At 45.1% G+C, this 27,739-nt stretch overlaps 2 protein-coding genes across 4 annotated transcripts in view; one reads left to right on the forward strand and one right to left on the reverse strand.

Annotated features, from left to right (window-relative positions):
• Positions 1-27,739, forward strand: part of LOC110503413 (ventricular zone-expressed PH domain-containing protein) — a 206,028-nt gene that overhangs the window by 51,417 nt on the left and 126,872 nt on the right. The gene's annotated exons all lie outside the window — the stretch shown is intronic.
• Positions 1-27,739, reverse strand: LOC110490901 (pentraxin-related protein PTX3). Its single transcript, XM_036962014.2, has 4 exons — positions 27,203-27,739; positions 20,589-20,754; positions 12,600-13,006; positions 1-1,275 (listed from the first exon to the last, which is right to left on the reverse strand). Exons 1-4 carry the CDS (start codon positions 27,339-27,341, stop codon positions 614-616), a joined length of 1,374 nt encoding a protein of 457 aa, XP_036817909.1. The 5' UTR covers positions 27,342-27,739; the 3' UTR covers positions 1-613.

Consider the following 27,739-nt stretch of genomic DNA (forward strand, 5'->3'; position numbering starts at 1 on the left):
TTTTCTCTCTTTAAATCTGTGGTAAATTCTGTTTTCTCCACTTCTCCTCCTAAAGCTATGTACAGTATACTAATGCTTCTCACCAAGTGTGTGTGTGTGTGTGTGTGTGTGTGTGTGTGTGTGTGTGTGTGTGTGTGTGTGTGTGTGTGTGTGTGTGTGTGTGTGTGTGTGTGTGTGTGTGTGTGTGTGTGTGTGCGTGTGTGTGTGTGCGTGTGTGTGCGTGTGTGTGTGTGTGCGTGCGTGTTGGTTGTGCGTTCACATTATTGTTACGCACACATGTTTACAAACCCAGGCATCTGACTTGCGTGTGCGTGCGTGCGTGTGTGTGTGTGTGTGTGTGCGTGTGCGTGTGTGTGTGTGTGTGTTGCTACTCTCCTGCTTCTCTAAATGGGAACCACTCCTCCAACAGGAAACATTATTGTTACAGTCTCATTAACCATTAAAGGGAGCTGCTGTTGTTGTTGTTGTTGTTGTTGTTGTTGTTGTTGTTGTTTATGTTCACATTATTGTTGCAGTCTCAGCCGTTTGGGCTGTTCTGCACTGCAGGTCTTAGTTTATAATGGTGATGATAGAGTTAATTTAAATGATGATGATGATGAAAACGTCATCAGAGTTAGTTGATGAACTGAGCACCCCCGTGAGGCACGATCTCCGTCAAGCCCCACCCAACTACGTTCCCCCTCTGCTCACACCCCTCGCCGTCCTGCAAAGCCAGCTGGGATATCTCCTCCTCCGTCAGCACGCTGTCCCACATGTTCACCCCTGTCATCTTCCCAGCGAACGCCAACTTGGCATCGAAGCCTCCGTCAAACCCAGGCATCTGACTCCCACTGCCACCTGACCCTCCAGAGACCCCGCCGTCGTTCTTCTCCTGCCCCAGCTGGAGGGAGCCTCCATCGGGTAACACGTGGCCCTCGGCCACCCCGGGTGTGAATGCCACTCTGTGTCCATCGGCCCACAGTGACGCTATGCCCTGCTCAGAGCTCCAAGCCCCACATATGTGGGTCCAAATTCCTCCTCTCACCACGCCCCGCCCCTCCACCAGGTGAGCCTCTCCCCCCACAGTGAAGAGAGCACTGGTTCCACTGAGAAGGAGCTGGATCTCATAGGGGTTCCGTTTGGTTCCGTAGGAGAACAGCACGGTTCTGTTGGAGATGGAGACGGGCTTGGCCCACAGGCACACGGTGAAGGAAGAGAGAGAGAGAGGGAGGTCTGGTGTCACCGATGAGAAGATGCGAGGGGAACGCATAGGGAAGAGAAGAGCGGTCTCACAGCCTGCGAGAGAAGAGAGAGGGAGGAGAGAATGAGAGAATTGCTTTAGTCATTTTACGGTTATTAATTGATCTGCAAGACGACCAATTTAGGAAACCACAAGATGACGAAAAGTCCAAATCTACTTCTACTTTTTATCATTGTTCTTTTCCTCTTGTTATAAGTCTGATTTACATTCTTACTTATATTGATTAAAAGAAGAGAAAGGGAAACAGGCCATCTGCCATCTGCCAGCATGCTGCCTCACGGGGCTTCTTCAGGCCTTTTCTTTGTTCTCAGAAGCACTACGGATGACCAGATGATGACCACTACGGATGACCAGATGATGACCACTACGGATGACCAGATAATGACCACTACTGATGACCTGATGATGACCACTACGGATGACCAGATGATGACCACTACGGATGACCAGATGATGACCACTACGGATGACCTGATGATGACCACTACGGATGACCAGATGATGACCACTACGGATGACCAGATGATGACCACTACGGATGACCAGATGATGACCACTACAGATGACCAGATGATGACCACTACGGATGACCTGATGATGACCACTACGGATGACCAGATGATGACCACTACGGATGACCTGATGATGACCACTACGGATGACCAGATGATGACCACTACGGATGACCTGATGATGACCACTACGGATGACCAGATGATGACCACTACAGATGACCAGATGATGACCACTACAGATGACCAGATAATGACCACTACGGATGACCAGATGATTACCACTACGGATGACCAGATGATGACCACTACAGATGACCAGATGATGACCACTACGGATGACCTGATGATGACCACTACGGATGACCAGATGATGACCACTACGGATGACCTGATGATGACCACTACGGATGACCAGATGATGACCACTACAGATGACCAGATGTTGACCACTACGGATGACCTGATGATGACCACTACGGATGACCAGATGATGACCACTACGGATGACCTGATGATGACCACTACGGATGACCAGATGATGACCACTACGGATGACCTGATGATGACCACTACGGATGACCAGATGATGACCACTACAGATGACCAGATGATGACCACTACAGATGACCAGATAATGACCACTACGGATGACCAGATGATGACCACTACGGATGACCAGATGATGACCACTACAGATGACCAGATGATGACCACTACGGATGACCTGATGATGACCACTACGGATGACCAGATGATGACCACTACGGATGACCTGATGATGACCACTACGGATGACCAGATGATGACCACTACGGATGACCTGATGATGACCACTACAGATGACCAGATGATGACCACTACAGATGACCAGATGATGACCACTCTGGATGACCTGATGATGACCACTACGGATGACCTGATGATGACCACTACGGATGACCAGATGATGACCACTACGGATGACCTGATGATGACCACTACGGATGACCAGATGATGACAACTACGGATGACCTGATGATGACCACTACGGATGACCAGATGATGACCACTACGGATGACCTGATGATGACCACTACAGATGACCAGATGATGACCACTACGGATGACCAGATGATGACCACTACGGATGACCTGATGATGACCACTACGGATGACCTGATGATGACCACTACGGATGACCAGATGATGACCACTACGGATGACCTGATGAGGACCACTACGGATGACCTGATGATGACCACTACGGATGACCTGATGATGACCACTACGGATGACCTGATGATGACCACTACGGATGACCAGATCGTCAAGTCTTTATCCAAAAAGGTTTTCCACGTCTAGAAACACGGCGCTAGACATTCATGATGTATTATAAACCGGGTGGTTTGAACTCTGAATGGTGATTGGCTGAAAGCCGTGGTATATTTAAGCAATAAGGCCAGAGGGGGGTGTGGATATATGGCTAATATACCACGGCTAAGGGCTGTTCAATATAAACCCTGTGAGAGATCTTCGTTGTTCTACCCACTATGAATGACTATAGAACAAATCTATATAGGATCTTTATGGTTGAACGTTTAGCAGTCATGCATGCCAATGTAACCGTATAGCTTCCGTCCCTCTCCTCGCCCCAACCTGGGCTCGAACCAGGGACCCTCTGCACACATCAACCACAGTCACTCACAAAGCATCGTCACCCGTCGCGCCACAAAATCCACGGCCCTTGCAGAGCAAAGGGGGAACCACTGCTTCAAGGTCTCAGAGCAAGAGACGTCACCGATTGAAACGCTATTTAGCGCGCACCGCTAACTAAGCTAGCCGTTTCACATCGGTTACACCAATAGATGGAAGTAGAAGTATTTATTTTCTCTCTGTCCTTTAGGCGACAAAATAATACACCTGGATGCTCTGTTTCTCATCACAAACACCACTTGAATGTGCACATTGTAGGCCTGCGTGTGTGTGTGTGTGTGTGTGTGCGTGCGTGCGTGCGCGCGTGTGTGTGTGTGTGTGCGTGTGTGTGCGTGCGCGCGCGCGTGTGTGTGTGTGTGTGTGTGTGTGTGTGTGTGTGTGTGTGTGATCTATAAATGGGATAATAACAGTGGTGTAAAGTACTTGAGTGCGCCATCTGGATCCACAGTCTCATTAAAGATCTGCCCTCTATGGATTAAAACCTAATTATGACAAGCGGACCATACTAAAACACAGCGTTTACACTTCCTTGTAGTTTACCAACAAAATGGGTGGATGGTGAAGTAGACATACGTGGTATTCACATCTCAAAAAAACACAACATGAATTGACCACAATTCATTTCAATAGATAAGATTCTGCAACCATGGAGAGGTAAAATACTCGTCTATTTATGGGAAAATTCACATTGATTAACTCTTTGGTCCTTTATCACAGTTTACTGACTTACTGTTTACTCCAGATGACTGTTCATTTAAAATCATATGAGCAAAAAATATTTCATTTTATTTAGAATGCTAAAGTCAAAAGTCTTTGTTCCAAAATGGCCGTCATACAGATTAGGACTTTTCATTTCTAATTGAAAACGTTTATTATTATTATTTATTTTTTTAAAGTATCGCCTTTTTTTAAACAAGCCTTACAAAGCTGGTTACAATTTCAGTTTTATCCTCCTGAAAAATATAGAAGAAATATTACATCATATGTTATGGTCAAACTCAAATATACTGAAAAAAATGTTATTTATGGAAAAAATGTTATTTTTGAAAATTATATTTATTAATAATATTATGAATTGAAACGGAGGAGTTACGTCACATGTACAGTTATTGAAAATGTATTTATTTATTTATGTATTGTGATAGGTGGGATGGGCTGAGAGGTTGAGGGTGGTCTATGGTGATAGGTGGGATGGGCTGAGAGGTTGAGGGTGGTCTATCGTGATAGATGGGATGGGCTGAGAGGTTGAGGGTGGTCTATGGTGATAGATGGGATGGGCTGAGAGGTTGAGGGTGGTCTATGGTGATAGGTGGGATGGGCTGAGAGGTTGAGGGTGGTCTATCGTGATAGATGGGATGGGCTGAGAGGTTGAGGGTGGTCTATGGTGATAGGTGGGATGGGCTGAGAGGTTGAGGGTGGTCTATGGTGATAGATGGGATGGGCTGAGAGGTTGAGTGGTCTATTGTGATAGATGGGATGGGCTGAGAGGTTGAGTGGTCTATTGTGATTAGGTGGGATGGGCTGAGAGGTTGAGGGTGGTCTATGGTGATAGGTGGGATGGGCTGAGAGGTTGAGGGTGGTCTATTGTGATAGGTGGGATGGGCTGAGAGGTTGAGGGTGGTCTATGGTGATAGGTGGGATGGGCTGAGAGGTTGAGGGTGGTCTATGGTGATAGGTGGGATGGGCTGAGAGGTTGAGGGTGGTCTATGGTGATAGGTGGGATGGGCTGAGAGGTTGAGTGGTCTATTGTGATAGGTGAGATGAGCTGAGAGGTTGAGTGGTCTATTGTGATAGGTGGGATGGGCTGAGAGGTTGAGGTTGGTCTATGGTGATAGGTGGGATGGGCTGAGAGGTTGAGGGTGGTCTATGGTGATAGGTGGGATGGGCTGAGAGGTTGAGTGGTCTATTGTGATAGGTGAGATGAGCTGAGAGGTTGAGTGGTCTATTGTGATAGGTGGGATGAGCTGAGAGGTTGAGTGGTCTATTGTGATAGGTGGGATGGGCTGAGAGGTTGAGGTTGGTCTATGGTGATAGGTGGGATGGGCTGAGAGGTTGAGGGTGGTCTATGGTGATAGGTGGGATGGGCTGAGAGGTTGAGTGGTCTATTGTGATAGGTGAGATGAGCTGAGAGGTTGAGTGGTCTATTGTGATAGGTGGGATGGGCTGAGAGGTTGAGTGGTCTATGGTGATAGGTGGGATGGGCTGAGAGGTTGAGTGGTCTATGGTGATAGATGGGATGGGCTTGAGAGGCTGAGGAGTGGTCTATGGTGATAGATGGGATGGGCTGAGAGGTTGAGGGGTGGTCTATGGTGATAGAGAGGATGGGCTGAGAGGCTGAGGGGTGGTCTATGGTGATCGGTGGGATGGGCTGAGGGGTTGAGGGGTGGTCTATGGTGATAGGTGGGATGGGCTGAGAGTGGCTGAGGGGTGGTCTATGGTGATAGAGAGGATGGGCTGAGAGGCTGAGGGGTGGTCTATGGTGATCGGTGGGATGGGCTGAGGGGTTGAGGGGTGGTTTATGGTGATAGGTGGGATGGGCTGAGAGTGGCTGAGGGGTGGTCTATGGTGATAGATGGGATGGGCTTGAGAGGCTGAGGGGTGGTCTATGGTGATAGATGGGATGGGCTTGAGAGGCTGAGGGGTGGTCTATGGTGATAGGTGGGATGGGCTGAGAGTGGCTGAGGGGTGGTCTATGGTGATAGATGGGATGGGCTTGAGAGGCTGAGGGGTGGTCTATGGTGATAGGTGGGATGGGCTGAGAGTGGCTGAGGGGTGGTCTATGGTGATAGATGGGATGGGCTGAGAGGTTGAGGGTGGTCTATGGTGATAGGTGGGATGGGCTGAGAGGTTGAGGGTGGTCTATGGTGATAGGTGGGATGGGCTGAGAGGTTGAGGGTGGTCTATGGTGATAGGTGGGATGGGCTTGAGAGGCTGAGGGGTGGTCTATGGTGATAGATGGGATGGGCTTGAGAGGCTGAGGGGTGGTCTATGGTGATAGATGGGATGGGCTGAGAGGTTGAGGGTGGTCTATGGTGATAGGTGGGATGGGCTGAGAGGTTGAGGGTGGTCTATGGTGATAGGTGGGATGGGCTGAGAGGTTGAGGGTGGTCTATGGTGATAGGTGGGATGGGCTGAGAGGTTGAGGGTGGTCTATTGTGATAGGTGGGATGAGCTGAGAGGTTGAGTGGTCTATTGTGATAGGTGAGATGAGCTGAGAGAATGAGTGGTCTATTGTGATAGGTGGGATGGGCTGAGAGGTTGAGTGGTCTATGGTAATAGGTGGGATGGGCTGAGAGTGAATGAGGGGTGGTCTCTGGTGATAGGTGGGATGGGCTGAGAGGCTGAGGGGTGGTCTATGGTGATAGATGGGATGGGCTGAGAGGCTGAGGGGTGGTCTATGGTGATAGATGGGATGGGCTGAGAGGCTGAGGGGTGGTCTATGGTGATAGAGAGGATGGGCTGAGAGGCTGAGGGGTGGTCTATGGTGATAGATGGGATGGGCTGAGAGGCTGAGGGTGGTCTATGGTGATAGAGAGGATGGGCTGAGAGGCTGAGGGGTGGTCTATGGTGATAGATTGGATGGGCTGAGAGGCTGAGGGGTGGTCTATGGTGATAGAGAGGATGGGCTGAGAGGCTGAGGGGTGGTCTATGGTGATAGAGAGGATGGGCTGAGAGGCTGAGGGGTGGTCTATGGTGATAGAGAGGATGGGCTGAGAGGCTGAGGGGTGGTCTATGGTGATAGAGAGGATGGGCTGAGAGGCTGAGGGGTGGTCTATGGTGATAGATTGGATGGGCTGAGAGGCTGAGGGGTGGTCTATGGTGATAGAGAGGATGGGCTGAGAGGCTGAGGGTATTAAAAAAAATACAGAAAGAAGAAGAAGAGTACTTAACGTAAGTAAAAATGATATAAAGAGATAATAACTCACTAAACATAGAACATCCCTGGTCATCCCTACTGCCTCTGATCTGGAGGACTCACTAAACAGAGACCATCCCTGGTCATCCCTACTGCCTCTGATCTGGCGGACTCACTAAACAGAGAACATCCCTGGTCATCCCTACTGCCTCTGATCTGGCGGACTCACTAAACAGAGAACATCCCTGGTCATCCCTACTGCCTCTGATCTGGCGGACTCACTAAACAGAGAACATCCCTGGTCATCCCTACTGCCTCTGATCTGGAGGACTCATTAAACAGAGAGCATCCCTACTGCCTCTGATCTGGAGTACTCACTAGACAGAGAACATCCCTGGTCATCCCTACTGCCTCTGATCTGGAGGACTCACTAAACAGAGAACATCCCTGGTCATCCCTACTGCCTCTGATCTGGAGGACTCACTAAACAGAGACCATCCCTGGTCATCCCTACAGCCTCTGATCTGGATGACTCACTAAACAGAGAACATCCCTGGTCATCTACTGCCTATGATCTGGAGGACTCACTAAACAGAGAACATCCCTGGTCATCCCTACTGCCTCTGATCTGGAGTACTCACTAGACAGAGAACATCCCTGGTCATCCCTACTGCCTCTGATCTGGATGACTCACTAAACAGAGAACATCCCTGGTCATCTACTGCCTATGATCTGGAGGACTCACTAAACAGAGAACATCCCTGGTCATCCCTACTGCTTCTGATCTGGAGGACTCACTAAACAGAGAACATCCCTGGTCATCCCTACTGCATCTGATCTGAAGGACTCACTAAACAGAGAACATCCCTGGTCATCCCTTCTGCCTCTGATCTGAAGGACTCACTAAACAGAGAACATCCCTGGTCATCCCTTCTGCCTCTGATCTGAAGGACTCACTAAACAGAGAACATCCCTGGTCATCCCTACTGCCTCTGATCTGAAGGACTCACTAAACAGAGAACAGCCCTGGTCATCCCTTCTGCCTCTGATCTGGAGGACTCACTAAACAGAGAACATCCCTGGTCATCCCTACTGCCTCTGATCTGTAGGACTCACTAAACAGAGACCATCCCTGGTCATCCCTACTCCCTCTGATCTGGAGGACTCACTAAACAGAGAACATACCTGGCCATCCCTACTGCCTCTGATCTGAAGGACTCACTAAACAGAGAGCATCCCTGGTCATCCCTACTGCCTCTGATCTGGAGGACTCACTAAACAGAGAACATCCCAGGTCATCCCTACTGCCTCTGATTTGGAGGACTCATTAAACAGAGAGCATCCCTACTGCCTCTGATCTGGAGTACTCACTAGACAGAGACCATCCCTGCTCATCCCTACTGCCTCTGATCTGGAGGACTCACTAAACAGAGAACATCCCTGGTCATCCCTACTGCCTCTGATCTGAAGAACTCACTAAACAGAGAACATCCCTGGTCATCCCTACTGCCTCTGATCTGGCGGACTCACTAAACAGAGAACATCCCTGGTCATCCCTACTGCCTCTGATCTGGAGGACTCATTAAACAGAGAGCATCCCTGGTCATCCCTACTGCCTCTGATCTGGAGGACTCACTAAACAGAGACCATCCCTGGTCATCCCTACAGCCTCTGATCTGGATGACTCACTAAACAGAGAACATCCCTGGTCATCTACTGCCTATGATCTGGAGGACTCACTAAACAGAGAACATCCCTGGTCATCCCTACTGCCTCTGATCTGGAGGACTCACTAAACAGAGACCATCCCTGCTCATCCCTACTGCCTCTGATCTGAAGGACTCACTAAACAGAGAACATCACTGGTCATCCCTACTGCCTCTGATCTGGAGGACTCACTAAACAGAGAACATCCCTGGTCATCCCTACTGCCCCTGATCTGGAGGACTCACTAAACAGAGACCATCCCTGGTCATCCCTACTGCATCTGATCTGGAGGACTCACTAAACAGAGAACATCCCTGGTCATCCCTACTGCCTCTGATCTGGAGGACTCACTAAACAGAGACCATCCCTGGTCATCCCTACTGCCTCTGATCTGGAGGACTCACTAAACATAGAACATCCCTGGTCATTCGTACTGCCTCTGATCTGGAGGACTCACTAAACAGAGAACATCCCTGGTCATCCCAACTGCCTCTGATCTGGAGGACTCACTAAACAGAGAACATCTCTGTTCATCCCTCCTGCCTCTGATCTGGAGGACTCACTAAACAGAGAACATCCCTGGTCATCTACTGCCTCTGATCTGGAGGACTCACTAAACAGAGAACATCCCTGGTCATCCCTACTGCCTCTGATCTGGAGGACTCACTAAACAGAGAACATCCCTACTGCCTCTGATCTGGAGGACTCACTAAACAGAGAACATCCCTACTGCCTCTGATCTGGAGGACTCACTAAACATAGAACATCCCTGGTCATCTACTGCCTCTGATCTGGAGGACTCACTAAACAGAGAACATCCCTGGTCATCCCTCTGCCTCTGATCTGGAGGACTCACTAAACAGAGAACATCCCTACTGCCTCTGATCTGGAGGACTCACTAAACAGAGAACATCCCTACTGCCTCTGATCTGGAGGACTCACTAAACAGAGAACACTCCTGGTCATCCCTACTGCCTCTGATCTGGAGGACTCACTAAACAGAGAACATCCCGACTGCCTCTGATCTGGAGGACTCACTAAACAGAGAACATCCCTACTGCATCTGATCTGGAGGACTCACTAAACAGAGAACATCCCTACTGCCTCTGATCTGGAGGACTCACTAAACAGAGAACATCCCTACTGCCTCTGATCTGGAGGACTCACTAAACAGAGAACATCCCTACTGCCTCTGATCTGGAGGACTCACTAAACAGAGAACATCCCTACTGCCTCTGGACTCACTAAACCCAAAAGCATATTTTATAGAATGTCTTGGAGTTGGTGTGTACCTCTGCCTATCCTATCATTTTAAAAACAAGAAAATGGTTCAGTTTGTTTTGCTTTAATATAAGGACATGTTTAATTATTTACACTTTTACTACTTATTTTGATACTTAAGTATTATTTTTGCAATTACCTTTACTTTTGATGCTTAAGTATATTTAAAACAAAATACTTTTAGACTTTTATTCAAGTAGTATTTTACTGGGTGACTTTCACTTTTACTTGAGTCATTTTCTGTTAAGGTATCTTTACTTTTACTCAAGTATGAAAATTGGTTACTTTTTCCACCACTGTGTAATAACACCATGACATAATGCATCAGCCCAGAGTCAGACCAGGAGAGGAAATCACTGCTGGAGGTTTGAATCAGTCTTTGTATGTGTGTGTGTGCGTGTGTGTGTGGGATTATGTATGATTCCTGTATTACTAAGGGTGTATTATATCAGTGTGGACAGCTCCCTTCCCCCTCTCTCTGCAGCAGCAGTCTAATATCTAGGCTGTGACACACACAGTGATTGACTCTTCCTACCAGACCCTAAATATTGACGTTAGATTTGTCTCAGGTTTCTCTCCGGGGGTAACCGTTCCCATCTGGTTCTGCTTCCCAGGGTGCTTTGCTGCGGTTGCTGTGCCGACCTGCTAATGGTTATACCTGTGTGTGTGTGTGTGTGTGTGTGTGTGTGTGTGTGCGTGTGCGCGTGTGTGTGAGCGTGTGTGTGTGTGTGTGCGATATATAAACAGCATTGTGGTTTTATCTGATTAATGCATGGAACTGGAGCTGGCTCTCTGAAGACCTGGGCTCATTTTGTTTTTGATTGAATTCCAACATAGTAAGCAGGTCGAGGTCTGTACAGGACGTGGGTGTGTGTAGGCTCTCAAATCCTTACAAATAGAGATCACAGATGCAGAGACTGGGTTTGAAACATGGAAAGACTCTCTGATAAGAATTCCTGTTATAAGAAAAATGGACCAGAAACATTTTTACATTCATACTCCCTAGGTATTTATTTTGCTATATTCATTCTTTCGAGAATCAATGAGTTGAAAGGATCAAATTGCCTGGGAGGGATGTCTGGTGTGATTCTTGTAAGAGGGGTGCTGTATTACCTGATGGTGTATAAACATTCGTTTTCTACATTATGTAGAGCAGAGCTTCTCAACCAGGTTACTGTACTAGCAGGGACATGTTGCTCGGCCCGGACTACGCCTGAACTAACCCCTCATGTGCATTTTACCAGTAGGCCTCTGGTCCCATGAGTCTTCTCAAGTACCCCCTGTGAATAGGCCAAGTACTAACACCCCCTGGTTGGGTCAAGTACCCCCTGAGGATAGGCCAAGTTCTAGCACCCACTGGTTGGGTCAAGTACCCCCTGAGGATAGGCCAAGTTCTAGCACCCCCTGGTTGGGTCAAGTACCCCCTGATGATAGGCCAAGTTCTAGCACCCACTGGTTGGGTCAAGTACCCCCTGATGATAGGCCAAGTAATAGCACCCCCTGGTACCCAAGTACCCCTTGAGGATAGGCCAAGTACTAGCACCCACTGGTTGGGTCAAGTACCCCCTGATGATAGGCCAAGTAATAGCACCCCCTGGTACCCAAGTACCCCTTGAGGATAGGCCAAGTACTAGCACCCACTGGTTGGGTCAAGTACCCCCTGATGATAGGCCAAGTACTAGCACCCCCTGGTACCCAAGTACCCCTTGAGGATAGGCCAAGTACTAGCACCCACTGGTTGGGTCAAGTACCCCCTGATGATAGGCCAAGTTCTAGCACCCACTGGTTGGGTCAAGTACCCCCTGATGATAGGCCAAGTAATAGCACCCCCTGGTACCCAAGTACCCCTTGAGGATAGGCCAAGTACTAGCACCCCCTGGTTGGGCCAAGTACCCCCTGAGGATAGGCCAAGTACTAGCACTCCCTGGTTGGGTCAAGTACCCCCTGAGGATAGGCCAAGTTCTAGCACCCACTGGTTGGGTCAAGTACCCCCTGATGATAGGCCAAGTAATAGCACCCCCTGGTACCCAAGTACCCCCTGAGGATAGGCCAAGTACTAGCACCCACTGGTTGGGTCACGTAGCACCCCTGGTTGGGTCAAGTACCCCGTGTGGAAAGTAGCACCCCTGGTTGGGTCAAGTACCCCGTGTGGAAAGTAGCACCCCTGATTGGGTCAAATACCAACTGTGGAAAGTAGCACCCCTGATTGGGTCAAGTACCAACTGTGGAAAGTAGCACCCCTGATTGAGAAGTGATGTAAAAGATGGTAGGATGTATAGATAGTGACACAGGAAGAGGTGTTCTCACCTGCGGGCATGTGTCGTTGCTGTGCCGACTTGAACGCTAGTTCCAGAACTGCCCTCGTCTTCGCCAGCTCTGTCACCAGGGCAACCAGCATCTCTGCCGGCACCACATCCTGCTGCAGGTCTTCCCCCTTTGCCTCTGGTGGCGTTATGGGTCCTGGATTACTCAGGCAGATATTTTCTAGCTTGACGAGTCGGGAAGCCTGTGTCCGCGCCGCGTTGAGGAGCTGCTGTAACAGCGTCTCCTGGTGGCTATTCCCAGAATTACCTGCAGATTTCCCAGCAGCAATGCTCCGATCTTGCCTGAGATGCTCCAGGCTCTCCTTGAGGCGAGCTTCCATCTGCATGGACATCCTCCGTCCAGCAGTCTCCACCGCAACGCCACAGGCCCCTCCGTACTGAGCCACGAACCTGGGGTCAAGAGAAGAGGGATTAGAGAAGGATTACATCAGAGACCAGGAAGTAGGCTACATTACACAAGGACTTCTTTCAGATATACACAGGTGCACAGAATTTAGGGGATTGATTTGGAATTGGTGGTTTGGCAAAGGTCGATTTAGGATTGGTAAAGGTCGATTTGGGATTGGTAAAGGTTGATTTGGGATTGGTAAAGGTCGATTTGGGATTGGTAAAGGTCGATTTGGGATTGGTAAAGGTCGAGTTGGGATTGGTAAAGGTCGATTTGGGTTTGGTAAAGGTCGATTTGGGATTGATGGTTTGGATAAGATCGATTTGGGTTTGGTAAAGGTCGATTTGGGATTGGTGGTTTGGTAAAAATCGAAAAGTACTCACTACTGTACTGTTACATTTAGAATGCTTAGCATGACAGGAACATGGTCCAATTCACTCACTAATCAATAGAACATCCCTGGTCATCTACTGCCTCTGATCTGGATGACTCACTAAACAGAGAACATCCCTGGTCATCTACTGCCTCTGATCTGGAGGACTCACTAAACAGAGAACATCCCTGGTCATCCCTACTGCCTCTGATCTGGAGGACTCACTAAACAGAGAATATCCCTGGTCATCCCTACTGCCGCTGATCTGGAGGACTCACTAAACAGAGAATATCCCTGGTCATCCCTACTGCCTCTGATCTGGAGGACTTACTAAACAGAGAACATCCCTGGTCATCCCTACTGCCTCTGGTCTGGAGGACTCACTGGTTTGCTTGATAGAAGGAATTTGAAATGATTTATACTTTTACTTTTGATGCTTAATAATTTTTATGTTAACCTTTATTTAACTAGGCAAGTCAGTTATGAACAAATTCTTATTTACAATGACAGTCTACCCCGGCCAAACCCGGACGACGCTGGTCCAATTATGTGCTGACCTATGGGACTCCCAATCACGGCCGGATGCGATTCAGCCTGGTTTCGAACCAGGGACTAAACACCTCCCTCTGCAACTGGATCCTGGACTTCCTGACCGGCCACCCCCAGGTGGTAAGGGTAGGTAGCGACACATCAGCCATGCTGATCCTCAACACTGGAGCCCCTCAGGGGTGCGTGCTCTGTCCCCTCCTGTACTCCCTGTTCATCCACGACTGCATTGCCAGACATGACTCCGACACCATCCCAACACCATCATTAAGTTTGCAGACGACACAACAGTGGTAGGCCTGATCACCGACAACGATGAGACAGCCTATAGGGAGGAGGTCAGAGACCTGGCTGGGTGGTGCCAGAATAACAACCTATCCCTCGACGTAACCAAGACTAAGGAGATGATTGTGGACTACAGGAAAAGGAGGACCGAGCATGCCCCCATTCTCATCGGCGGGGCTGTAGTGGAGCAGGTTGAGAACTTCAAGTTCCTTGGTGTCCACATCACCAACAAACTAGAATGGTCCAAACACACCAAGACAGTCGTGAAGAGGCCACGACAAAGCCTATTCCCCCTCAGGAAACTAAAAAGATTTGGCATGGGTCCTGAGATCCTCAAAATGTTCTACAGCTGCAACATCGAGAGCATCCTGACTGGTTGCATCACTGCCTGGTACGGAAATTGCTTGGCCTCCGACCGCAAGGCACTACAGAGGGTAGTGCGTACGGCCCAGTACATCACTGGGGCAAAGCTGCCTGCCATCCAGGACCTCTACACCAGGCGGTGTCAGAGGAAGGCCCTAATTGTCAAAGACCACAGCCACCCCAGTCATAGACTGTTCTCTCTACTACCGCATGGCAAGAGGTACCGGAGTGCCAAGTATAGGACAAAAAGGCTCCTCAACAATTTTTACCCCCAAGCCATAAGACTCCTGAACAGGTAATCAAATGGTTACCCGGACTATTTGCATTGTGTGCCCCCCCACCCCTACAGTGCCCTGCGAAAGTATTCGGCCCCCTTGAACTTTGCGACCTTTTGCCGCAGTTCAGGCTTCAAACATAAAGATATAAAACTGTATTTTTTTGTGAAGAATCAACAACAAGTGGGACACAATCATGAAGTGGAACGACATTTATTGAATATTTCAAACTTTTTTAACAAATAAAAAACTGAAAAATTGGGCGTGCAAAATTATTCAGCCCCTTTACTTTCAGTGCAGCAAACTCTCTCCAGAAGTTCAGTGAGGATCTCTGAATGATCCAATGTTGACCTAAATGACTAATGATGATAAATACAATCCACCTGTGTGTAATCAAGTCTCCGTATAAGTGCACCTGCACTGTGACAGTCTCAGAGGTCCGTTAAAAGCGCAGAGAGCATCATGAAGAACAAGGAACACACCAGGCAGGTCCGAGATACTTTTGTGAAGAAGTTTAAAGCCAAATTTGGATACAAAAAGATTTCCCAAGCTTTAAACATCCCAAGGAGCACTGTGCAAGCGATAATATTGAAATGGAAGGAGTATCAGACCACTGCAAATCTACCAAGACCTGGCCGTCCCTCTAAACTTTCAGCTCATACAAGGAGAAGACTGATCAGAGATGCAGCCAAGAGGCCCATGATCACTCTGGATGAACTACAGAGATCTACAGCTGAGGTGGGAGACTCTGTCCATAGGACAACAATCAGTCGTATATTGCACAAATCTGGCCTTTATGGAAGAGTGGCAAGAAGAAAGACATTTCTTAAAGATATCCATAAAGAGTGTCGTTTAAAGTTTGCCACAAGCCACTTGGGAGACACACCAAACATGTGGAAGAAGGTGCTCTGGTCAGATGAAACCAAAATGTAACTTTTTGGCAACAATGCAAAACGTTATGTTTGGCGTAAAAGCAACACAGCTCATCACCCTGAACACACCATCCCCACTGTCAAACATGGTGGTGGCAGCATCATGGTTTGGGCCTGCTTTTCTTCTGCAGGGACAGGGAAGATGGTTAAAATTGATGGGAAGATGGATGGAGCCAAATACAGGACCATTCTGGAAGAAAACCTGATGGAGTCTGCAAAAGACCTGAGACTGGGACGGAGATTTGTCTTCCAACAAGACAATGATCCAAAACATAAAGCAAAATCTACAATGGAATGGTTCAAAAATAAACATATCCAGGTGTTAGAATGGCCAAGTCAAAGTCCAGACATGAATCCAATCGAGAATCTGTGGAAAGAACTGAAAACTGCTGTTCACAAATTCTCTCCATCCAACCTCACTGAGCTCGAGCTGTTTTGCAAGGAGGAATGGGGAAAAATGTCAGTCTCTCGATGTGCAAAACTGATAGAGACATACCCCAAGCGACTTACAGCTGTAATCGCATCAAAAGGTGGCGCTACAAAGTATTAACTTAAGGGGACTGAATAATTTTGCACGTCCAATTTTTCAGTGTTTGATTTGTTAAAAAAGTTTGAAATATCCAATAAATGTCGTTCCACTTCATGATTGTGTCCCACTTGTTTTTGATTCTTCAGAAAAAAATTCAGTTTTAAATCTTTATGTTTGAAGCCTGAAATTTGGCAAATGGTCGCAAAGTTCAAGGGGGCCGAATACTTTCGCAAGGCACTGTATTTTACCCTGCTGCTACTCTCTGTTACTCACTTTAACTATACATTCATGTACATACTACCTCAATTGGCCCGACCAACCAGTGCTCCCGCACATTGGCTAACCAGGCTATCTGCATTGTGTCCCACCACCCACCACCCCCCAACCCCTCTTTTACACTACTGCTACTCTCTGTTCATCATATATGCATAGTCACTTTAACCATATCTACATGTACATACTACCTCAATCAGCCTGACTAACTGGTGTCTGTATGTAGCCTCGCTACTGTATAGAGCCTCTCTACTGTATATAGCCTCTCTACTGTACATAGCCTCTCTAGTGTATAGAGCCTCTCTACTGTATATAGCCTCTCTACTGTATATAGCCTCTCTACTATATAGAGCCTCTCTACTGTATATAGCCTCGCTACTGTATATAGTCTCACTACTGTACTGTATATAGCCTCTCTACTGTATATAGCCTCTCTACTGTATATAGCCTCTCTACTGTATATATCCTCTCTACTGTATATAGTCTCACTACTGTACTGTATATAGCCTCTCTACTGTATATAGCCTCTCTACTGTATATAGCCTCTCTACTGTATATATCCTCTATACTGTATATAGTCTCACTACTGTACTGTATATAGCCTCTCTACTGTATATAGCCTCTCTACTATATAGAGCCTCTCTACTGTATATAGCCTCGCTACTGTATATAACCTCTCTACTGTATATAGCCTCACTACTGTATATAGCCTCTCTACTGTATATAGCCTCTCTACTGTATATAACCTCTCTACTGTATATAGCCTCACTACTGTATATAGCCTCTCTACTGTATATAGCCTCTCTACTGTATATAACCTCTCTAATGTATATAGCCTCTCTACTGTATATAGCCTCACTACTGTATATAACCTCTCTACTGTATATAGCCTCTCTACTGTATATAGCCTCTCTACTGTATATAACCTCTCTAATGTATATAGCCTCTCTACTGTATATAGCCTCTCTACTGTATATAGCCTCTCTACTGTATATAGCCTCTCTACTATATAGAGCCTCTCTACTGTATATAGCCTCTCTACTGTATATAGCCTCTCTACTGTATATAGCCTCTCTACTGTATATAACCTCTCTACTGTATATAACCTCTCTAATGTATATAGCCTCTCTACTGTATATAGCCTCACTACTGTATATAACCTCTCTACTGTATATAGCCTCTCTACTGTATATAGCCTCTCTACTGTATATAACCTCTCTAATGTATATAGCCTCTCTACTGTATATAGCCTCTCTACTGTATATAGCCTCTCTACTGTATATAGCCTCTCTACTATATAGAGCCTCTCTACTGTATATAGCCTCGCTACTGTATATAGTCTCACTACTGTACTGTATATAGCCTCTCTACTGTATATAGCCTCTCTACTGTATATAGCCTCTCTACTGTATATATCCTCTCTACTGTATATAACCTCTCTAATGTATATAGCCTCTCTACTGTATATAGCCTCACTACTGTATATAACCTCTCTACTGTATATAGCCTCTCTACTGTATATAGCCTCTCTACTGTATATAACCTCTCTAATGTATATAGCCTCTCTACTGTATATAGCCTCTCTACTGTATATAGCCTCTCTACTGTATATAGCCTCTCTACTATATAGAGCCTCTCTACTGTATATAGCCTCGCTACTGTATATAGTCTCACTACTGTACTGTATATAGCCTCTCTACTGTATATAGCCTCTCTACTGTATATAGCCTCTCTACTGTATATAGCCTCTCTACTGTATATAGTCTCACTACTGTACTGTATATAGCCTCTCTACTGTATATAGCCTCTCTACTGTATATAGCCTCTCTACTGTATATATCCTCTATACTGTATATAGTCTCACTACTGTACTGTATATAGCCTCTCTACTGTATATAGCCTCTCTACTATATAGAGCCTCTCTACTGTATATAGCCTCGCTACTGTATATAACCTCTCTACTGTATATAGCCTCACTACTGTATATAGCCTCTCTACTGTATATAGCCTCTCTACTGTATATAACCTCTCTACTGTATATAGCCTCACTACTGTATATAGCCTCTCTACTGTATATAGCCTCTCTACTGTATATAACCTCTCTAATGTATATAGCCTCTCTACTGTATATAGCCTCACTACTGTATATAACCTCTCTACTGTATATAGCCTCTCTACTGTATATAGCCTCTCTACTGTATATAACCTCTCTAATGTATATAGCCTCTCTACTGTATATAGCCTCTCTACTGTATATAGCCTCTCTACTGTATATAGCCTCTCTACTATATAGAGCCTCTCTACTGTATATAGCCTCTCTACTGTATATAGCCTCTCTACTGTATATAGCCTCTCTACTGTATATAACCTCTCTACTGTATATAACCTCTCTAATGTATATAGCCTCTCTACTGTATATAGCCTCACTACTGTATATAACCTCTCTACTGTATATAGCCTCTCTACTGTATATAGCCTCTCTACTGTATATAACCTCTCTAATGTATATAGCCTCTCTACTGTATATAGCCTCTCTACTGTATATAGCCTCTCTACTGTATATAGCCTCTCTACTATATAGAGCCTCTCTACTGTATATAGCCTCGCTACTGTATATAGTCTCACTACTGTACTGTATATAGCCTCTCTACTGTATATAGCCTCTCTACTGTATATAGCCTCTCTACTGTATATATCCTCTCTACTGTATATAACCTCTCTAATGTATATAGCCTCTCTACTGTATATAGCCTCACTACTGTATATAACCTCTCTACTGTATATAGCCTCTCTACTGTATATAGCCTCTCTACTGTATATAACCTCTCTAATGTATATAGCCTCTCTACTGTATATAGCCTCTCTACTGTATATAGCCTCTCTACTGTATATAGCCTCTCTACTATATAGAGCCTCTCTACTGTATATAGCCTCGCTACTGTATATAGTCTCACTACTGTACTGTATATAGCCTCTCTACTGTATATAGCCTCTCTACTGTATATAGCCTCTCTACTGTATATAGCCTCTCTACTATATAGAGCCTCTCTACTGTATATAGCCTCGCTACTGTATATAGTCTCACTACTGTACTGTATATAGGCTCTCTACTGTATATAGCCTCTCAACTGTATATAGCCTCTCTACTGTATATAGCCTCTCTACTGTATATAGCCTCTCTACTGTATATAACCTCTCTACTGTATATAGCCTCTCTACTGTATATAGCCTCTCTACTGTATAAAGCCTCACTATTGTATATAGCCTCTCTACTGTATATAGCCTCTCTACTGTATATAACCTCTCTACTGTATATAACCTCTCTACTGTATATAGCCTCTCTACTGTATATAGCTTCACTACTGTATATAGTTGTTGTTCACCTAATACCTTTTTGCACTATTGGTTAGAGCCTGTAAGGAAGCATTTCACTGTAAGGTCTACTACACCTGTTGTATTCGGCGCATGTGACAAATTAACTTTGATTTGATTTGACTGTAGTGATGCTCTTGCACTGAGATGCAGATCCTTAGGCCGCTGCGCCACTCAGGAGCCCTAGTACTTGTATATTTTAAACCAAATACTTTTAGACTTTTACTCAAGTAGTATTTTACTGGGTGTCTTTCACTTTTACTTGAGTCATTTTCTATGAAGGTATCTTTACTTTTACTCAAGTATGAAAATTGGGTACTTTTTCCACATTGTGCTTGTATATTAGTTGGTGGCTGGTAGACTAGTGGTTCTAAACCCAGAACCGACCAGGTGAAAAGTCTGTTGATGTGCCCTTGAGCAAGACACTGAACCTTAATTGTTCCAAGGTCACCTTTGAATGGCAGACCCTGGCTGTGATCCCACTCTCCGAAGGTGTCTCAGGTAGAGTGGGATATGCAACAAAAAAAAACACATTTCCAATGAATACACGCTTGTACAGGTGAGAAATAGGACAAATAAAAGCTATATGATTATTATTGGAAGTGCCTATATATATATATATATATATATACCAACCTTAGCATTTCTCCACGCAGCGACCCCAACTCCACCTTGATGATGTCATCGGAGTACTGCAGAAGCATGTTCTCCCTCATCTGAGAGTTCTCCAGCATGGAGAAGAGCTTGTCCCATTTAGTCATCTCTGTAACCTTACAGGGGGCTTGGGTTGGGATAGCCGTGGCTGGAGAGAGGGAAAGAGAGGGAGAGAGAGAGAGAGAGAGAGAGAGAGAGAGAGAGAGAGAGAGACAGAGAGTGTGAGAGAGAGAGAGAGAGTGAGAGAGAGAGAGAGAGTGAGAGAGAGAGAGAGAGAGAGAGAGAGAGAGAGTATGTGAGAGAGAGAGTGTGAGACAGAGAGTGTGAGACAGAGAGTGTGAGAGAGAGAGAGCGTGAGAGAGAGAGAGAGTGTGAGAGAGAGAGAGAGAGAGAGAGAGAGAGTGAGAGAGAGAGAGAGAGAGAGAGAGAGAGTGAGAGAGAGAGAGAGAGAGACAGAGAGTGTGAGAGAGAGAGAGAGAGTGAGAGAGAGAGAGAGAGAGACAGAGAGTGTGAGAGAGAGAGAGAGAGTGAGAGAGAGAGAGAGAGTGAGAGAGAGAGAGAGAGAGAGAGAGAGAGAGAGTGAGAGAGAGAGAGAGAGAGACAGAGAGTGTGAGAGAGAGAGAGAGAGTGAGAGAGAGAGAGAGAGTGAGAGAGAGAGAGAGAGTGAGAGAGAGAGAGAGAGTATGTGAGAGAGAGAGTGTGAGACAGAGAGTGTGAGACAGAGAGTGTGAGAGAGAGAGAGCGTGAGAGAGAGAGAGAGTGTGAGAGAGAGAGAGAGAGAGAGAGAGAGAGTGTGTGAGAGAGAGAGAGAGAGAGAGAGAGAGAGAGAGAGAGAGAGAGAGAGAGAGAGAGAGGAATGGGGAAGCGAGAGAGAGGAAGAGGGAAGGAGAGGTGGGGTGGAAGAGACAAGCATGTATGTTAGATGTCTTGTATTCGTACATTTTAAGTCAACATGGATATCTCCATCCTTTCTCCTGACAACTGTCCATCTCTGTCTCAGATGATCATTTTCTTAGCTTGAAACAGTATCAATCTATTTCCCTCTCTTCCTGTCTCTACACGTCTTGTTCTCTATCTCTACCTCTCTTTTTCTTTCTGTGTCCTGTGTCCTGTGTCCTGTGTCCTGTGTTCTGTGTCCTGTGTCCTGTGTCCTGTGTCCTGTGTCCTGTGTCCTGTGTCCTGTGTCCTGTGTCCTGTGTCCTGTGTCCTGTGTTCTGTGTCCTGTGTTCTGTGTCCTGTGTCCTGTGTCCTGTGTCCTGTGTCCTGTGTCCTGGCAGTGTGAGTCATTGGCACGGTCTCCCTTCTGGTACAGTAATGTGTGATGTTACTCACCAGGGTTTGTTTGGGCTGCTCCATCTTTAATAATGTAAAGTAACATTACAAACTGCCCCGAGCAAATGTACTGTTGTTCATGGTTTTCTGTTAGAGTACGAACCATACACACACACACACACACACACACACACACATACACACACACACACACACACACACACACACACACACACACACACACACACACACACACACACACACACACACACACACACACACACACACACACACACACACACACACACGCCAAGGAGCCTACCTTCCAAACCAGCTGAGAGAAGAATTCCCTAATTAAATAGTATTTCTTTGATCAACGACCAGTTATTCATAATGGTCAGTTCTCAATAGGAGGATAAAAGCCCCGGTCTCCTCTCGCTTAACTTACTCTCTGCCCAGACTTTCACAGCCAACACTGACAGAGCACACTGAGGAACAGTCCCTCAGCCACAACTACTGGAGATAGACTCTGCTAACAGAGGTAGAGCAGTGATTTCCAAACGTCTGTTGCTTCATTACCCAGCCGAAAGCTTTTGGACATTTCAGAGCAGCTGAATTGGAAGTGACTCACCATTCAGTAAACACTGGTCCAGATTATTTATATTATCTATGAACTGTACTTACTCAATGTACCCTCTGGCAGGTAATAGAGAGGAGAGAGGGAAGAGAAGAGAGGAGAAGAGATGAGAAGAAAGGAGAAGAGAGGAGAAGAAAGGAGAAGAGAGGAGAAGAGAGGAGAAAAGAGGAGAAGAGAGGAGAAGAGAAGATAGGAGAAGAAAGGAGAAGAGCGGAGAAGAAAGGAGAAGAGAGGAGAAGAGATGAGAAGAAAGGAGAAGAGAGGAGAAGAGAAGAGAGGAGAAGAGAAGAAAGGAGAAGAGAGGAGAAGAAAGGAGGAGAGGAGAAGAAAGGAGAAGAGAGGAGAAGAGAGGAGAAGAGATGAGAAGAAAGGAGAAGATAGGAGAAGAGAAGAAAGGAGAAGAGAGGAGAAGAAAGGAGAAGAGAGGAGAAGAGAAGAGAGGAGAAGAGTGGAGAAGAAAGGAGACGAGAGGAGAAGAGAGGCGAACATGTCCAGATTTGCTCAGCCAACTCTGACACACTAACACAGTCAGTGCTCACACTCTCTATGATTACACTTTTAGTACTTCCTATCCAGAGATAAATAACTTGACAAAGAGCAACACTCGACAGAGTACATCTAGACAGACTGTTACAACCCACACAAGCAGAACGTATCCACATTGATTCTAAATTCAAACTCTTTTAGTATGATATCTGTACACACACTGACTGAACCCAGCCATACATAGGCCTGACAATCATACCTATTAAATAGACTTCCAGGGGGTGCCTTGAAGCACAATTCTGTTTTTTAACGCAATTAAAACAAATTAAAAATTATAATATAACGCAGAAAAGATATCTTGCTGTGTTTTTGTAAATGCAGATCGAAAACCGATTTGTAATTTCTGCTCGGCTTCAGACACATGTTGTGCTTCAGTTGCACCTCTCCACTCGAATGAGAAATCTTTGCTCTTGTAAAACCAATCAAAATCCACCGCATTCAAGACCAGGCATTATAGGTCAGCAGACAGCGACGTGATTGATTGCAGAGGAAGACGCAATGGTAACTTTTCTCCAGGAGATATTTTTTTTAGCAAGTTAAAAATGCAAGATTAACTTCAAGTAAAATATGAATTTATCTTGTGTGATGAAAAACTAGAGTTGCCCGCCCCATATCACTCTACTGAAGCAAAAAAAAAACGTTGTTTCCTTTTAATATGAAAGGTAAAATGGTTGAAAACTCAAAATAGTTTTTTTTAATGCTCTGCGTTTTGAACACAGGAGGCTGGTGGCACCTTAATTGGGGAGGACTGACTCGTGGTAATGGCTGGACGGGAATGAGTGGAATGGTATCAAACACATCAAACACAAGGTTTCCGTGGTTTCTGTGGTTTCCGTGGTTTCCGTGGTTTCTGTGGTTTCCATGGTTTCTGTGGTTTCCGTGGTTTCCGTGGTTTCTGTGGTTTCCGTGGTTTCTGTGGTTTCCGTGGTTTCTGTGGTTTCCATGGTTTGATGCCATTCCATTTACTCTGTTTCAGCCCATTGTTGTGAGTCGTCCTCCCCTCAGCAGCCTCCACTGGTTTTGAACGTGCAGATTTCTGAACTCTAACTCAAACCCTGGACTTCTTGACCAGCCCGATTTAAGTCAGTAACAAGCCTGACACTAAAACCTCCATTCACTCACGACTGGCTTTCAGTGGGCTGTGACTGAACTAAGTCAATTTACTAATGTTCCATTCAATCCTAGTTGTTTCATTCGGTTCAAATTCTTGATCAACTTGTTGTTCCACAAATTAACATCACAGGTCAGCATTGACGATGTTATCTATCCTAACACTAACACATGGATGATGTTATCTATCCTAACACTAACACATGGATGATGTTATCTATCCTAACACATGGATGATGTTATCTATCCTAACACTAACACATGGATGATGTTATCTATCCTAACACTAACACATGGATGATGTTATCTATCCTAACACATGGATGATGTTATCTATCCTAACACTAACACATGGATGATGTTATCTATCCTAACACTAACACATTGACGATGTTATCTATCCTAACACTAACACATGGATGATGTTATCTATCCTAACACTAACACATTGACGATGTTATCTATCCTAACACTAACACATGGATGATGTTATCTATCCTAACACATGGATGATGTTATCTATCCTAACACTAACACATGGATGATGTTATCTATCCTAACACTAACACATGGATGATGTTATCTATCCTAACACTAACACATGGATGATGTTATCTATCCTAACACTAACACATTGACGATGTTATCTATCCTAACACTAACACATGGATGATGTTATCTATCCTAACACTAACACATGGATGATGTTATCTATCCTAACACTAACACATGGATGATGTTATCTATCCTAACACATGGATGATGTTATCTATCCTAACACATGGATGATGTTATCTATCCTAACACTAACACATGGATGATGTTATCTATCCTAACACTAACACATGGATGATGTTATCTATCCTAACACATGGATGATGTTATCTATCCTAACACTAACACATGGATGATGTTATCTATCCTAACACTAACACATGGATGATGTTATCTATCCTAACACTAACACATGGATGATGTTATCTATCCTAACACTAACACATGGATGATGTTATCTATCCTAACACTAACACATTGACAATGTTATCTATCCTAACACTATCACATTGACGATGTTATCTATCCTAACACTAACACATGGATGATGTTATCTATCCTAACACATGGATGATGTTATCTATCCTAACACTAACACATGGATGATGTTATCTATCCTAACACATGGATGATGTTATCTATCCTAACACTAACACATGGATGATGTTATCTATCCTAACACTAACACATTGACGATGTTATCTATCCTAACACTAACACATGGATGATGTTATCTATCCTAACACTAACACATTGACGATGTTATCTATCCTAACACTAACACATGGATGATGTTATCTATCCTAACACTAACACATGGATGATGTTATCTATCCTAACACATGGATGATGTTATCTATCCTAACACTAACACATGGATGATGTCATCTATCCTAACACTAACACATGGATGATGTTATCTATCCTAACACTAACACATGGATGATGTTATCTATCCTAACACTAACACATGGATGATGTTATCTATCCTAACACTAACACATTGACAATGTTATCTATCCTAACACTATCACATTGACGATGTTATCTATCCTAACACTAACACATGGATGATGTTATCTATCCTAACACATGGATGATGTTATCTATCCTAACACTATCACATTGATGATGTTATCTATCCTAACACTAACACATGGATGATGTTATCTATCCTAACACATGGATGATGTTATCTATCCTAACACTAACACATGGATGATGTTATCTATCCTAACACTAACACATGGATGATGTTATCTATCCTAACACATGGATGATGTTATCTATCCTAACACTAACACATGGATGATGTTATCTATCCTAACACTAACACATGGATGATGTTATCTATCCTAACACTAACACATGGATGATGTTATCTATCCTAACACTAACACATGGATGATGTTATCTATCCTAACACTAACACATGGATGATGTTATCTATCCTAACACATGGATGATGTTATCTATCCTAACACTAACACATGGATGATGTTATCTATCATACCACTAACACATGGATGATGTTATCTATCCTAACACTAACACATGGAAGATGTTATCTATCCTAACACTAACACATGGATGATGTTATCTATCCTAACACTAACACATGGATGATGTTATCTATCCTAACACTAACACATGGATGATGTTATCTATCCTAACACTAACACATGGATGATGTTATCTATCCTAACACATGGATGATGTTATCTATCCTAACACATGGATGATGTTATCTATCCTAACACTAACACATGGATGATGTTATCTATCCTAACACTAACACATGGATGATGTTATCTATCCTAACACATGGATGATGTTATCTATCCTAACACATGGATGATGTTATCTATCCTAACACTAACACATGGATGATGTTATCTATCCTAACACTAACACATGGAAGATGTTATCTATCCTAACACTAACACATGGATGATGTTATCTATCCTAACACATGGATGATGTTATCTATCCTAACACTAACACATGGATGATGTTATCTATCCTAACACTAACACATGGATGATGTTATCTATCCTAACACTAACACATGGATGATGTTATCTATCCTAACACATGGATGATGTTATCTATCCTAACACTAACACATGGATGATGTTATCTATCCTAACACTAACACATTGACGATGTTATCTATCCTAACACTAACACATGGATGATGTTATCTATCCTAACACATGGATGATGTTATCTATCCTAACACTAACACATGGATGATGTTATCTATCCTAACACTAACACATGGATGATGTTATCTATCCTAACACTAACACATGGATGATGTTATCTATCCTAACACATGGATGATGTTATCTATCCTAACTCTAACACATGGATGATGTTATCTAGCATTCAGAACTTGGTTCACACACACACACACACACACACACACACACACACACACACACACACACAAACACACACACACTTGACTTACGCTCCAGTGGCTCTCCCTCTGTGATCTCGTTGTAGTAACTGTCACCATAGTTCACCTCGATATCGTCCTCGTACCCAAGAGTCAGCGACACACACACCGACACCAGACACGCTGCCTGGGGGAGCCGCCACAGAAACATGCTGCCTGCCGTCCGTCTCAGAGAGAGAGTCTGTCTGTCTGTGTTGTTTCTACTAAGTGTCTGTGAAGTTTCTACTAAGTGTCTACTGTCTGTCTCAGTGTGTGTGAGTATGTTGAGAATGGGAGTCTGTGTTAAATATGTCAGAGCTGTTTCCCCTCCTCTCCTCTTTCTCTCTCTCTGTCTCTCTCTCTCTCTCTCTCTGTCTCTCTCTCTCGTTAAATGCTGAGCAATCCCTTGGCATCGGTCCTGGTAGGGTTGTGTTCTCCGGCTGAGAGGGAATGGGTCGGAGAGAGGGTCTGCCTGGGCTATATAAACACAGATCCTACCCCTAGTTCTGCACAGCCCAGTACACAGCCAAGCCCCACACCAGCCCAGCCCATCCTATCCCAGCCCATCAT

Source organism: Oncorhynchus mykiss, chromosome 24 (assembly GCF_057628025.1).
Source record: "Oncorhynchus mykiss isolate SJ-2025 chromosome 24, ASM5762802v1, whole genome shotgun sequence".
NCBI lineage: Eukaryota > Metazoa > Chordata > Actinopteri > Salmoniformes > Salmonidae > Oncorhynchus > Oncorhynchus mykiss.

Coding starts and splice junctions, on each gene's coding strand:
- LOC110490901 (XM_036962014.2), bottom strand. CDS start 27,341: ATGTTTCTGTGGCGGCTCCCCCAGGCAGCGTGTCTGGTGTCGGTGTGT. Junction 20,755..27,202: donor AGAGGGAGAGCCACTGGAGC/GTAAGTCAAGTG, acceptor CCCTCTCTCCAG/CCACGGCTATCCCAACCCAA. Junction 1,276..12,599: donor GCAACGACACATGCCCGCAG/GTGAGAACACCT, acceptor CTTCTCTCGCAG/GCTGTGAGACCGCTCTTCTC.